The 14,974-nt window shown below is 43.0% G+C and overlaps 1 protein-coding gene across 2 annotated transcripts in view; it reads right to left on the bottom strand.

Moving 5' to 3' along the window:
• Positions 1-14,974, bottom strand: part of PTPRN2 (protein tyrosine phosphatase receptor type N2) — a 954,782-nt gene that overhangs the window by 549,781 nt on the left and 390,027 nt on the right. For both annotated transcript variants that reach the window (XM_045004717.1, XM_045004718.1), the window contains one exon: positions 6,835-7,297. In XM_045004717.1, the coding sequence (XP_044860652.1) occupies positions 6,835-7,297 (463 nt within the window). The remainder of the gene's footprint in view (positions 1-6,834; positions 7,298-14,974) is intronic.

Genomic DNA, 14,974 nt, shown 5'->3' with positions numbered 1-14,974 from the left:
GCCCTGCTCCAGATTCCACTAACAGGCTCTCTGCAGGTCCTTCTGGTTCACTGAATAAACCAGAGTAAGGGTACGTCTACACTACGGGACTATTCCGAATTTGCATAAACCGGTTTTGTAAAACAGATTTTATAAAATCGAGTGCGCGCGGCCACACTAAGCACATTAATTCGGTGGTGTGCGTCCGCGGTCCGAGGCTAGCGTCGGTTTCTGGAGCGTTGCACTGTGGGTAGCTATTCCCTAGCTATCCCATAGTTCCCGCAGCCTCCCCCGCCCCTTGGAACTTCCGGGTTCTGTCTGGAGAATTTTTAAAAATGATTCTGAATTTCATCTTCTATAACGGAGCGCTGATAGAACGGATTTGCCTGCCCTTACAGCGATCACGTCCGCATGGTCCATGCTGGAGCTCTTTTTTTATTTTGATTTCGGACTGCATCGCCACCCGTGCTGATCGGAGCTCCACGCTAGGCAAACAGGAAATATTCAAAAGTTCGCGGGGCTTTTCCTGTCTACCTGACCACTGCATCCGAGTTCAGATTGCAGTCCAGAGCGGTCAGTGGTGCACTGTGGGATAGCTCCCGGAGGCCAATACCGTCGATCAGCGGCCACACTAACCCTAATCCGATATGTTAATACCGATATTGGCGCTACTCCTCTTGTTAGGGAGGAGTACAGAAACCGGTTTAAAGAGCCCTTTATATCGATATTAAGGGCCTCTTGGTGTGGACGGGTTGGGCGTTAAATCGGTTTTACGCTCCTAAAACCGATTTAAACGCCTAGTGTAGACCAGGCTTAAGAGAAGCTTCCTGCCTCCCTCTGATGCTGCTATTCCCAATCTAGCCAGCGTCACTAGGAAACTGTTCATCAAAAAGAACAACGCCTGAAAAACAGCATCATGTCAGCGCTGACTTCGAACTTGACAAACGCTAGGCATTACAGTATTGTATGCTACCATTATTAAACAACCACTGTCCTTCTGGTTTTTTAATAGATAGAGTTGCAGAGCACAGCCAGTGCTGAGGAATTTGAGGAATGTGATGGGTTAAGTATGCCAGAAGGAGCACCAGCAGAGGTCTGTCCAGACAGTCAATGCAAGCTGGTGAAAATGAGTTGCTTTGTGAAAAGGTCTTGGGAGAGAGTTTGTGTATCTACCTGGGACTAATAAATATGCTGTTAAGTAAGGGTTTTTGTTCATTTTAAACATGGACATTTTCCCCACTTGTGCTGGCGCACAGTCATTCTGGTACATCATTTTCAGCTGATAAGATGAGGAGCCTCTTTGAAATACAATAAGGGGAATGTCTAGACATGTGTGTTGGGTCCTGTATTTATTGAAATCCTTTTGGGAATTTCAGTTAGTCCTTATGAATTTCCTAAAACAAGGAAAAAGAGGGCCAGCAGTTAGTGGATATTGTAATACAGACGGTAGCATACGTGTGTGCACATGCGTAAACTTCTGGGTGCCCATATCACTCTTCCTCTCCCCAATACTGGGTAGAATCAGAAGTGATCCCAGTGGCTCTGCTCTGTAGCTATCTGCTCAACAAAATGTGCTCTGGGCCCCCTCAGGTCAGCAGTGGTGGTCTCCTGGAGAGGGAGCTGCACACATCCTCCAGGTCTGACAGAGAAGGGCTGAAGCCACCTCACTCCTCTCTGATCACAGCTCTCCTGCAGAGGAGGGAGCTTAACCTATGTGTCAGGTGGACTTGGCTCCATTGCCAAGAGCAGGAAAATAAGTCAGAAGGATTTGTGCATGGCAGCCCGTTAGCAAGACCCATGTCTAAATGCATCCCCCCTCCATCAAAATACGCCTCAGCTTCTTCTGGCAGTGTAATGTATGGTTTCCCTACACGAGCTCACAACGTATGTCTGCACACACTCAGAAGTCTGCACACACTCAGTAGCAAAAAGGGCACATTGTGGCATGACGCTGCAGTCAGTGCCAACTCTAGGCACCAGCAAAACAAGCAGGTGCTCGGGGCGGCACATTTCCAGGGGACATCATTTTCGCCATCCTTTTTTTTAACTCACTTCCTCCCCTCTCACAACCTTGCAGATGTGGAGCCACTGGGGATCCAGCATGGGAGCTGGGGATCCAGCATGGGAGCTGAGAACCCATGGGACCCTGGGAGCTGTAGTTCCTTGCCTAGCTCCCTGCCTATAGAGCCAGCCCTGGAGCAGGGAAAGAACTACATTTCCCAGCAATCTCTTGGCTGCTATCAACAGGAAAGGGAGGTGTAGGGAGTGAGGTAGCTGAGCCATGCTGTGAGTCAAAAGGGGTGGCACTGTGAATGGGGAACAAGTGTGCCCAAGGAGTAGAAGGTTTTGCCCCAGATGTCCCCTTCAGAAGACTTCCCCAGACTGCATTAGGGATACTTGTGTGACCTCACCTTGCAGCCCACAAAGAAGAAATTGGGTGGACTAAATGGACAGTGCCCCTCTCTATCTGAAGCCTAGCAAGGGAGGTACGTGGATCCCACTAGAATTTAAAATGAAAAGTAAGGGAGGGGAGGCTCTGCTAGTGGACTTCGGCAGCTTTAGATACAGTACCAGGCACGTAGGAGGATTTCCATGTCTGAGCCATGGAAGCAGAAATTGACTTTTCCTTTCCAGATTTAGCTAATACTCAAAAAGGGAATCTAGCACCTGACTTCCAGATTTGAACACCCTCAAAATTCAGGAGTGCTCAAGCTCAATTTGGGCAGCTGTTACTTCATTTCTCCCAAATCAAATACACTGATCCACTGTAACTTGCTGTAGAAAAAGTAGGATAAGAAATGAAGAAGCAAAAATGCTTCCCAGTGGTTTTTAGGACTGGAATTGCTATTTTGAACAGCTATTGCCCTTTAAAAAAAGTGATTTATTTGTTTAAAAGGAAGACAGTAATATTGCATTGGCAAATTCCCCATGAAAACAAAGAGTGGAACAAAAGAATAATAAAGGCATCTCAACTTTTCCTCATTTATGTAGGACAGTCTTATAATATGCATCCAGATATCCTCCAATCACACCAGCTGAAAAATGTTCCACTTTTCTGTAAGCATATGGGAACCAATCCTGTCTGTGTTCTGTGCACATCCAAAATTCCTGCTGAATGACCCGCCCTGGGAGCGAGTTACCAGTGACCATGGGCTGGAACAGCAGGAGGGTGCAGATTGGGGGGAGAGCCCAGGGCTGGGGCGGCAGGGGAGTGCAGGTCGGGGGAGGGCACTGGTGGGGGGGGAAAGGAGGGAGCCCAGAGCTGGGGCGGCAGGGAGTGCGGGTGGTGGGGGGAGCCCAGGGCTGGGGCAGCAGGGGAGTGTTGGGGGGAGCCCAGGGCTGGGGTGGGGGGGCAGCCAAAAATGTTTTTGCTTAGGGCGGCAAAAAACCTAGAGCCGGCCCTGGCCGCACTTTGTAACTTTCCTTTGTTTGCTGGTGGGTGGATGTTAGAAGACTCATCGCTGTGCCCAGATATATACAGCACGGGCTCCGTACCTATGAAAATCAAAAGATTACCAGCACACAGAGAATCAGATCCCAGAACTCCAGGCTGTGGTTATATAATTTAGAGCTTGGTACTCCTTCCAGTAAAGACCCTCTTTAAAAGGATTTCTGTCTGTGGAGACCAGAGTACATTAGCTGTTTATTCTTTTAGCTTTTTATTTGTTCTATGGACTTTCTTCTGATGAGGAGAATTTGTTTTTTTGGGATGCTTGGGGTATTTTCAAATGGCTTTTTGCACTTTAAACAAGAAAACTTTATTATTATTAATAAAAATGTAATGATTCATGAATCAAACTAGTCTGGACAAAGCTGGGCTAACTTGCACATGGCGCTTGTGCAGTTGGCAGGTTTTTACTTAACAATTGTACTTTGTCTCCAAGGCCAGGGCCCACTCAGATCACACCACTCCCGGGCACACACTGTCTTTCAAACCTGTTAGTTATGAGTGGTTTAAGAACATGCCCAGGCATTTTCCTGTGCATGAGTGTCTCCCTCCCGCTCCCTAGTTAACCTCCTGTTGTTTCCCACCAACTCTCACCGATGATCTGCTCAAGCCATTCTTTGTTGTTCTGCCAGACATATTCTCTCCCTTCCCGACTTCTGAAACATGTGGCCAGAGTAGGGACACAAGCTCAAGTCACTGTCCTGTGCTCTGTTTAATATGTGAGCACTTCTGTGGTTGACACTTTGACCATGTATGTCAGAAAAAGTAGGGAATGCTGATGATTTGACTGACTGAAGAAGAAGAATGGTCTGGCAGCTTGCGCGTGTCGAGAAAGCCCACACAACTAGCAAGATTGGAGGAAGATTAGGAGCAGGGAGAGCTGGCAGATTCAGAGGAGAAAGGGGAAAAACAAGAGAAGAAACAAAATCTCTCCACAGATATATAACTATTGCCCTCAGTGCAAATCTTCCTTGTAGACTTTAAGGTCAGAAGGGACCATCATGATCACTTACTCTGACCTCCTGCACACACTGCAGGCCACAGAACCTCACCCACCAACTCCTGAAATAGATCCCTAACCTCTGGCTGAGTTACTGAAGCCTTCAAATCACAGTTTAGAGACTTCAAGTTACAGAGAATCCATCATTTACACTAGTTTAAACATGCAAGTGACCCGTACCCCATGCTGCAGAGGAAGGCGAAACGGTCTGTGGCAATCTGACCTGGGGGAAAATTCCTTCCTGACCCCAAAGATGGCAATCAGTTAGATCTTGAGCATGTGGGCAAGACCCGCCAGGCCGATACCTGGGAAAGAATTCTCTGTAGTAACTCAGAGCCCTCCCCATCTAGTGTCCCATCTCCAGCAGTTGGGGATTTTTGTTAATGGCAGTTGCTAATGGGCCACATGCCATTGTAGGCAATCTCATCATACCATCCCCTCCATAAAACTTATCAAGCTCAGTCTTGAAGCCAGTTAGATTTTTTTTCCCCACTGCTCCCTTTGGAAGGCTGTTCCTGAACTTCACTCCCCTGACAGTTAGAAACCTTCACTTAATTTCAAATCTAAACTTGTTGATGGTGAGTTTATAACCATTTGTTCTTGTGTCCACATTGGTGCTTAACTTAAATAACTCCTCTCCCTCTCTTGTATTTATCCCTGTGATGAATTTATAGAGAGCAATCATATCATTAGGCTAAACCTCTGGCTGGAATTTGGCAGCTTTGCTACAGGCAGCAAAGCAGCTCAGATTGGCAGATTCAGTCCCTGTCCTTCATCATTTCTAACTGCTACTTTATACTGTGAATATACTGATGTGTTACCTCATGTGTATCTTAAAGGACTAGTAAATGACCCAAAGCAGCACAAAAAAATTTTAAAAATCCACAATACTACTAATACTTCACATGAATCGTTTCAGGGCATTTAATAAGTTCATGTAACTGCATATGTAAAAGCAAGCTAGCAAAACTACATTACTACAGGATACGTTATGCATGTGAAAGTCAATGAAGCACAACCCAATGAATTTTGAAACATGTTATTCACTGTAAGTGTTAAGTATGTTTGTTGCCTGTCAACTCCTACTAGGAAAGGTGAAGTGGAACAGTTGGAGGACAGTGTAACCAGCATGGGCCTATTTTCCTTTGAGTGTAGCAGCAAAACCATGCAACCTGTTGCAGAATCCTACAGTGCCGCCTGGATTTGATTTACATTACAGTTTGTTCTTTGAAACCTATAATCCTCCAGGCACCATACCAAGAATGCTTTCACTTTGGCATCCTTTGGATTGCAGATATTGTCTCCCTTCAGACAAAAAGCCAAAGTTTCAGCAATTTTGTGTTTCAAAAGCAAACAAAGGAGAAAAAACTTTGTTGGTAATGTAAACTATGGAAGGGATTCATGAAAGCCCTTTTCTATATGGTCAGATGGGGATTAGCTGGAATTAAGGTAGAAAGATCAGCTGCGAGGCATCAAATGCAAATGCATAGCTGAGCGTGAGGGATTGATCCACTGATTTTGCAGGCACTGTGAACTGCAGCAGTAACATCAATACTTGGTTTAGTTCAGACAAATGTTCAAGTAGATGCACACTTTTTTCCAAACTCTCCCTACCCCCAAGCCATGTAAGGAAGATACAGGTTGACTCATGAAGCACCACTGAAATATATCACAAGATCCCATCACATGTTATGCTATGACTGTTAAGCTATATGAATATGAATAAAACAAATTAATAAAAATCATGATCTGCTCATGGATAGTTATCAAATAGAAAAAAGGTCAAATTTGTAAAATAATTGTTTGCAATTGATAGTTCAGCCAATTCTAGCTGTAACTCTCATCCTCCTGCATCCCCGCATCTCAGGTCTTCGTGAACTGACAACCTCCTCCTCTTCACATGTTGTATGCCAGAGTTCATATGATAGAGCATATTTCAGTAATTATTCTCTTTTGGCTAACTTTTCATTTTACCCAGTGTCCTCCAATTTATAGCTAAATAAAGAGAACAGAAGACCAAAAAACAAAGTGACAGTTCTACCTAAGTGTGCAATGTGACAGATGTGCATGAAAGCTGATTTGAGTGCAAATGGATTTCCAGTTAGTTATTGTTTATAAAGTGTTTTGAAAATGTACAGTTATATAAGTGCTAGGTATTATGGAATGCAGTACATTTTTCACATGCATATGGGGAGGATGGGTTGAAGGACGTGGGAAGCAGTATGCGGGGAAGGAATGGTTACATTGGGGCTGTGGTAGATAAATATAAATATCTCAGTGGTAGGAGGGGAGCTTATTCTACATGATGATTTTAATGCTTATAAAATCTATTATAATCTTTGCAAACATGCCTAGAACACATGATGGAAGCTTCACGGATGATAAAATAAATAAATATAAATCTTACCATCCACTGCATTCAGAGGATCTTTAGGATCACCCTGAGGAGAAGCAGATTTATAACTCAGCATCTCTGAACTTGGTCCCAGCACTACAGCTCCAGGTCTCCGCAGGAATGGCTGCTTCATTTTAAAATCTTCTGTCTCTTCTTTGGCTAAGGTTCCATCAAAATGGCCAGTCTGAGATGAACGGAACCTATTAGCATAGAGGTGAGACCATTTAGTCCTGCCAATGGAGCTTTTATCATTGTTCCGTGCTGACATCTTTTGAGCGACATAGGCATGTAGTGCAGAAATCAGAGCATTTCTGTCAAGTTCTGCATCTGACTCTGGCGGGAAGTTCTCCAGCTGAGGTTGATTGAAGGTCCTCACTGCAGGATTCTCATCATACTGTTGATGGGTCAAAGCAGGTGCTTTTCCTTTAGACTGCTGCATCATGTAGTCTATAATGAGATCAGGTTGGATGTTATCCTGGAGTGAAAAAAATTAGGTTAGGCCATTATTGTAATGTATACTGCATCATAATGCTTACTTGTTATTCAGAAACATAGAGTCATGTAAGTGTAGGACTGGAAGGGACCTCAAGAGGTCATCTAGTCCAGTCCCCTGCACTCAAGGCAGGACTATGTAATAACTAAACCAGTCCTAACAGGTGTTTGTCTAACCTGTTTTAAGAGCCTCCAATGATGGAGATTCCACAACCTCCTAAGCAAGTGCCAGTGCTTAACTACCCTGATAGTAGCCCTTGCTGCAATTTAGGCCTTTTGCTTCTTGTCCGATCCTCAGAGGTTAAGGAGAACAATTTTTCTCCCTCCTCCTTGTAACAACATTTTATGTATTTGAAAATTATGTCCCCTCTCAGTCTTCTCTTCTCCAGACTAAACCAACCCAATTTTTTCAATCTTCCCTCATAGATTACGTTTTCAGCATCAGCCCTTTCAGCATTTTTGTTGCTCTTCTCTGGACTTTCTCCAATTTGTTCATATCTTTCTAGGGTGACCAGATGAGAGGGAGAAAATATCGGGACACATGGGGGGGGTCCACCGGTGGGGAGGGGGGGAAAAAAAGGCAAGTGCTGCCCGCGGATCAGCGAGGGCGGGGGGAAAAAAAGCTGAAAAAGCCAAGTGCTACCCTGATCTCAGCTGACTTACGAGGTGTTACTGTAATACAAATAAATACTAACCGCAACAATAATATACAGTATTGGAATAGTTTGAATATATAGTATGCTGATCATTTTGGTCCCTAATGACATGAAAGCCAGCAGATGTGGAGTGTTGCTATGCACTGTTAAAACAACAGTTTAAAACAGGAAATGTAACATTCTGAATCCAGATTGCAGAGAAATATATACTTCCCAGGAAAGCAAATTGCTAGAATGTCATTACACAAATTGGAATTGCGCCAGAAGACCAGTATTAACACACCTCCTTTCAGGCTCCATAAAGATGAAAGAGGTCAGGACTGGACCTTACATGTTCAAAAGGTGAAAGAAGAAACTTCAACTTTTATACAGTTCTTCATTTAGGGGCCATTATTTTATTCTTATTTTATTCTGCCTCACAAGTAACTTTACACACATACACACCCCACCCTCCACTAGGGAGATGATTTTGCAACATCTTTCCTTTGCCAAGAGGCAGATTCCCCTGACAGTAATCGTCACTCCATGAATTTTCTACAATGGTTTATGCTCTTAGAGAGCAGAGAGCTGTAATCTCCTTTGTCAGCAAAGAAAGTGCATTTGAGTTCCATATCTGTGGCACACTAGCACATGCAGATTTACCTTTGAGCTTTACCTCTTGAGCGGACAATGGCTATGCATTTAGCCGATGCTGAACCTCTGGGCTAATCACAGAATCATAGAAATATCACGCTGAAGGGACCTCAAGAGGTCATCTAGTCCAGCCCTGCACTGAGGCAGAACCAAGTATAGCTAAACCACCCCTGACAGGCGTTTGTCTAACCTGTTCTCAAAAACCTCCAATGAAGGGGATTCCACAAGCCCCCTGGAAGCCTATTCCAGTACTTGACTATCCTTATAGTTAGAAAGTTTTTCCTAATATCTAACTTAAACCTCCCTTGATGCTGATTAAGCCTCTTTCTTTATAGTGGAGTAGAGTCTCTCTTAGGGAAAATAGCTTCTGGCTAATATAGAGTATTGGATATTCTTCCCTTTAAAAGTCCTGGGACAGCACCACTCTTTGTCCCACATCTCAAGCATCCATGTGGAGTATTAACAGTCGGGTGAAATCAGGTTGGAAGAGGACTGGTACTTTGCTCAGAAGATCTTTCAAGGTCCTGAAGGCTTTGTCACAGGCCTCAGACTAGCGACCTTCTTGGGGCTAGAGTTCTTAACTAAGTAAGTGAGGGGTGCTGCTATCATGGCGAATATAGGTATGAATCATCTATAATATCCAGCCAGGCCCCAAAAACATATAATTTGTTTCTTTGTTGATGAAATAGGGCAATCTCTCAAGGCCTGGTCTTTCTCAGAAGTCTAAGTTGCCCCTCCTGACAATTACATCCCAGGTATGTTACCTCATGAAAGTCCAACCAGCACTTGGCCTGGTTTGCCATGAGGCCAGCTTGGTTGAGGGACTGTAGGACCACCAATACATGCTCAAGGTATCTCTCTCAATTACAACTATCAATGACTATATTGTCTATGAAGGCCACTGTATACTGGGCTGTGCGATCACAGAACCATGTCCATCAGTCACTGGAAGGTGGCCATGGTGCCATGAAGGCCGAAGGGCACAGTCCTGAACTGGTACAGGACAAAAGGGTTTGCAAAGACCTTTTTCATCAAGATCCCTTGGTTAAGGGGATCTACCAGCAACTCTTGATCAGATCTAAGTTCCAGATAGGCTTCTCTGCCCCCAATCACTCCATCAACTTGTCAACTTGGGGCATGGGATGTGTGTCAAACATGGATATCCCATTGACTTTCCTAAAGTCAATGAAAAACCAAGTCATCCCAAGACTTGGGCACCAAGACAATGGGTCTCTGCCACCCACCATAAAATTCCTCTACTATCCCAAGGTTCAACATCATCTGAAGCTCTCAAATGTACTACATCCCACACCTTCCTGGACAGGGGACGGTGGCTCTCACTGACTCTCCATCCAGGCACCATCATGGTGTGGTGAAAAAACAAACAGGTTCATCCAGATCATGATGAGAACACAGAAGGAAGAGATTAGGCCACTTGCAAAATCTGAGTCAGTTGGGGTTCCCATAGCCTTCCCCTCAAGGAAATTGTGTCCGGGTCTTAGCACAGTGCAGCCTGGAGGCCAGGTCTGGATTTGAACGTGGGGGAAAGTGTTAAGAATAAGGTCTCACAGTCCCACCATACCCTGAGAAGATTTAGATAATAAATCTGGGTTTCTTTCCTCTTCCTGGACTACTGGATTTCATAATCCACTGGTCCCACCCTGCATGCTACTTTAGTCATTAAATTTGACTGTGACCTGGGCAACAACAGCAGTACCCTGTTGCCTGGTTGGAATTCACATGAGCAGGTGCCCTTATTATAGGCTTGCCTGAGACACTTTGGGGCCTTTAAGAGATTTTTCTTCACAAAGACCCTAGTGTCTTCAGCTTCTCTCATAGCTGGAGAACGTACTGCACTACACTGGTGCCTATGGACTCCTGCTTCTCCCAGGTATCTTGAATTAGGTCTAGGATCCCCCCAGGTTATTTACCATATAACAACTTGACAGGCAAGAACCCCATTAAGGCCTGAGGAACCTCGCATCCCCATATTAGAGTGGTGGTAACAAGTGATCCTCATGGAAAGGGTCCTCCACCACCTTTCTCAGCATCCCTTTTAAGGTCCCATTGAAGCATTCAAGTAGGTGTCCATTTGTGAGGAGTGAATGGATCTTCTCTGAGATTTGATTTTCAGTAGCTTACACAAATTCTTCCTCAGTTGTGACACGAAGTTCATTCTCTAGTCTATTACTATTTATTTGGGGATCTCCACCCTCACAAAGACCTTCATAAGTTCCATGAGTTGTGCAAAGAAGAATAGCCCTAATCCATGATCTCCAGTATGTGTTGGTGTCTGTCCGCATTCCTCTCTAGTGGTCCAATCAAATCCATGCCAGTCCTCTCAAATGGGATGTCTAACACCAGCGTTGGTACAAGGGAGGCCCTTAGAGAACTCTTGGATCCTGCCAACTGACACTCCAGGCAGGACACACAGTAATACCTCACCTCTTTATAGATGCCTGGCCAACAGAATCACCTACTAATTCTTTCAAGGGTTTTCTCCCTTCCCAGGTGTCCGGTGTATGGTACTGAGTGTGTAAGACAAAGTGACTCTCAATGAAAAAGCCAGGGTAGCAGAAAGTGGGCCCGTACTTCATTAGTCTGGGGGTCATGAACCAATGGATAGAGTCATTCCTTATCTTAAAGTGTGGCCATTGTTCTAGCTTCTCTTGGCTGATTACCAACCCATTGACAGTAACCAGCTGTTCATATGCCTGGCACAAGATGGCATCTCCCTTCTGTTCCCCTGTTCTTGGTCAGCCCATGCCGCTTCCTGCAGCTCCCATTGGCCGGGAACAGCGAACCGCAGACACTAGGAGCTGTGGGAGGCCGTGCCTGCAGACAGTGAATGTAAACAAACTTTCTTGTGACCTGCCAGTGGATTATCCTGATGGGCCACATGTGGCTCACGGGCTGCTGGTTGCCCACCCCTGAACTACACAGTATTTCTTTTTAACAGGGACTCAGTCAATTTTATGTTAATTTGAATGTTTGTACTGCATAGTTCTGATTGATTGCCGTTGAACTCGCTTGAATATGAGTAATTTTACCAGGTGTCCCATATTCAGCATAGGGAAATACGGTCACCCTACATTTCCGTGGATATAAATTTTGTATCTGTGCAAGGCTCTATTTATCCACTGAGGGCAGGACAAAAAGAAATTGGCTTAAACTGCAGCAAGGGAGATTTAGGCTAGACATCAGGAAAAACTTCCTTGCTGTGATGGTAGTTAAGCACTGGAACAAATTACCTAGGAAGGTTGTGGAATTTCTGTCAGTGGAGGTTTTAAAGAACAGGTTAGACAAAAGCCTGACAAGGATAGTCTAAATAATACTTAGTCCGGCCCCCAGTCCAGGGACTGGACTAGAAACTAGATGACCTATTGAGGTCCCTTCCAGACCTGCATTTCTACGATTCTATGATTATTCAAGCAAAACTGCACAGAAACAATATTATCAAACGTGGGCAGTAAAGAGAGAGGTGCAAATGTAGCTACCAAATTAGTAAGGCACAGAGAAACATATTGGGCATGTGAATCAGCAGGATCACTATAACTGGAGTGATGAGGAGTAACAGTGGCAAAAAAAAATTACTTTGAACTTACATAGTGTCTTTTATTTGAGGATCTCAAAGTGCAATCTGGAAAAGGGCTTGGTTTCTTGAGGGTTGCAGTCTAAAAGGTGTGGTATTTAATGCTTAAAACTAGGGCTGTCAAGTGATTAAATAAATTAATCATGATTAATCGCACTGTTAAAATAGAATACCATTTATTTTAAATATTTTAGATGTTTACTACACTTTCAAATATATTATTTTCAATTACAACACAGAATACAAAGTGCTCACTTTATTTTTTTTTATTATGGATATTTGCACTGTAAAAAGCAAAAAAAAAATGTTTTTATCAATTCACCCCATACAAGTACTATAGTGCAATCTCTTTACCATGAAAGTTGAACTTATAAATAATGGGGAGTACTTGTGGCACCTTAAAGACTAATAAATGTATTAGGGCATGAGCTTTCATGGGCTAAAATCCACTTCATCAGATGCCCTAATAAATTTGTTAGTCTCTAGGGTGCCACAAGTACTCCTTGTTGTTTTTGCTGATACAGACTAACATAGCTACCACTCTGAAACTTACAAATGTAGAATTATGTAAAAAAAAAAGCTGCATTCAAAAATAAAACAGTGTAATACTTTATAGCCTACAAGTCCACTCAGTCCTACTTCTTGGCCAGCCAATCACTCAGATAAACAAGGTTGGTTACAATTTGCCAGAGGTAATGCTGCCCGCTTTTTGTTTACAGTGTCACCTGAAAGTGAGAACAGGCATTCGGATGGCACTGTTATAGCTGGTGTTGCAAGATATTTACGTAACAGATGCCCTAAAGATTCGTATGTCCCTTCATGCTTCAACCACCATTCCAGAAGACATGCGTCCATGCTGATGACTTTATCAGCTTTGGTAATGATCCAAAGCAGTGCGGACTGACACATGTTCATTTTCATCATCTGAGTCAGATACCACCAGCAGAAGGTTGATTTTCCATTTTGGTAGTTTGGGTTCTGTAGTTTCCACATCAGAGTGCTGCTCTTTTAAGACACCTAAAGGCATGCTCTACACCTTGTCCCTCTCAGATTTTGGACAGCACTTCATTTTCTTAACCCTTGGGTTGAGTGCTGTATCTATCCTTAGAAATCTCACATTGGTACCTTCTTTGCGTTCTGTCAAATCTGCTGTGAAAATGTTCTTAAAATGAACATGTGCTGGGTCATCATCAGAGACTGATATAACATGAAATATATGTAGAATGCATGTAAAACAATTCCCCCCCCAAGTAGTACAGTCATAAATTTAATTGATGCATTATTTTTTTTACAAGCGTCATCAGCATGGAAGCATGTCCTCTGGAATGGTGGCCGAAGCATGAAGGGGCATACGAATGTTCAGCATAACTGGCACATAAATACCTTGCAATGCCAGCTACAACAGTGCCATCCAAACGCTTGTTCTCACTTTCAGGTGACACTGTAAATGAAAAGCAGGCAGCATTATCTCCCGTCAATGTAAACAAACTTGTTTGTCTTAGTGATTGGCAGAATAAGAAGTAGGACTGAGTGGACTTGTAGGCTCTAAAGCTTTATGCTGTTTTGTTTTTGAGTGCAGTTATGTAAGTAAAACAAATCTCCATTTGTAAGTTACACTTTCACAATAAAGAGATTGCAGTATAGTACTTGTATGAGGTGAATTGAAAAATACTATTTCTTTTGTTTATCATTTTTACAGTGCATATATTTGTAATAAAAATAATAATAAGTTTGCACTGTGCACTTTGTATTCTGTGTTGTAATTGAAATCAATATTGAAAATGTAGAAAAACATCCAAAAATATTTAATAAATTTCAATTGGTATTCTATTGTTATAAGTGTGATTAATCACAATTAATTTTTTTAATCACGATTAATTTTTTTTAGTTAATCGCCTGAGTTAACTGCGATTAATTGACAGCCCTACTTAAAACTTTACAAACTTAAAACAAAAAATCCTAAGGTGGGCAACACTAGCAGTGTTTACAAACCAAACCAAAAGTGAAAGATTTAAATCAGGTAATCAGGACTAAATTTTGAGAAGTTAGGTACCTAATACAAATATGCTCAACTGGCAGATTTGTGATTTCCTGCTCCTTTGTAAACAAACATGCACAGCTAGAAAAACAAAACCAAAACACCTCAAGCAATCTTATACAAATTGGATACAAATGTCAATCTCAGCCTCAGAGTTGATCCAGTATCAAGAAGGGACAGTCTCTCAGCAGCTTGACAGGTCACAGTTCTGGTAGTTGGGGATACAATGCAAAAAGTTCTAATTAAAGTACAGTATCAACAGCTCACCTGTCTTGAAAGTACATTCAGTTGCCAGGCAATCTGAGCTAGCTGTGTCTGACTTAATTAAAGAACACTCCTAGCTGTGGGCAAGTCTCTTCAGCTTTAACAGAGAAACAAAACCCCCGAGATAAACTAAATACCACCAGGACAAATGTGCAAATAGAAACATGCAGTCTGAAATCCCAGGAAAGACCAGGAATGGGTAAATGATGCAATACAAAATACAGTGTCTAATAAAGAATAAGCATTTGCTATGTCAATTGGCCTGAAAGACAGTTTTTTTATTTTATGGAAGCGGGAGGGAGCTGCCTACACTACAGAGCTTTGAATCTGGTAACTACTTTTTACTTTATTTATTTTCAAATCTAATAATAAACATTAAAGGCCACTGTGACAGTCCTGTTTCAAATGCTGTTTTATTCTAGACTCATGCATATGGACACTGCTGGTTTGCCTAATTTCAAAGTTAAATGAGTTTGA

The sequence above is a fragment of the Mauremys mutica genome, chromosome 2 (assembly GCF_020497125.1).
Source record: "Mauremys mutica isolate MM-2020 ecotype Southern chromosome 2, ASM2049712v1, whole genome shotgun sequence".
Lineage (NCBI taxonomy): Eukaryota > Metazoa > Chordata > Testudines > Geoemydidae > Mauremys > Mauremys mutica.
Note: the sequence above shows the minus strand (reverse complement) of the source record. Positions and strands in the feature narration are given on the sequence as shown.